This window comes from Frankliniella occidentalis, unplaced genomic scaffold, assembly GCF_000697945.3.
Source record: "Frankliniella occidentalis isolate FOCC.00 unplaced genomic scaffold, Focc_3.1 Scaffold2415, whole genome shotgun sequence".
Taxonomy (NCBI): Eukaryota; Metazoa; Arthropoda; class Insecta; order Thysanoptera; family Thripidae; genus Frankliniella; species Frankliniella occidentalis.
This window is the reverse complement of record NW_026269499.1, coordinates 5618-6058: the sequence shown is the minus strand read 5'-3', so window position 1 is coordinate 6058 and position 441 is coordinate 5618. Positions and strand designations below refer to the sequence as shown.

The 441-nt window shown below is 56.2% G+C and overlaps 1 protein-coding gene across 1 annotated transcript in view; it reads right to left on the bottom strand.

Annotated features, from left to right (window-relative positions):
• Window positions 1–65: 65 nt before the first annotated feature.
• The window catches only part of LOC113212345 (pancreatic lipase-related protein 2-like), a gene marked incomplete at its 3' end in the record, with an annotated part of 5758 nt that continues 5382 nt past the window's right edge, over window positions 66–441 (bottom strand). The window contains 1 exon segment of the mRNA XM_052276289.1: window positions 66–321. Coding sequence (XP_052132249.1) covers window positions 66–321 — 256 coding nt within the window.

The following is a 441-nucleotide window of genomic DNA, read 5'->3' as shown; positions in this document are numbered from 1 at the left end:
TCTCTCTCTCTCTCTCTCTCTCTTCTCTCTCTCTCCCTCTCTCGCTCGCCTACTCTCTCACTCACCCGTGATGCGGCCGAGACGACGCCCCTGCTGCGTCAGGTTCTTGCCGGCGAAGCCCGCCACCTCAGCGCCGAGGCTGAATCCGAGCACGTGGGTGTTCCAGGGGTCGACGCCGTCCCGGAACAGGCCCTCGAGGAAGTGCGCCAGGCGCGCGCCCGCCGCCCTCGAGTTGGCGACGGCGTTAGCGTACCAGGGGAAGGCGGCCAGCGGGCCCCAGTCCATGGTCACAAAGTTGACGTTCCAGCCGGCCGTGAAGTATGCTGCAATGCACAATGAATGGTACTATAGTTGTTATTTATTATTCACAATTATTTGAAGCGTCTTCGCTAGGGGTTTTAATTTTCTAGAAAATATTTCTTGGAAAATTTTTAAGAACTT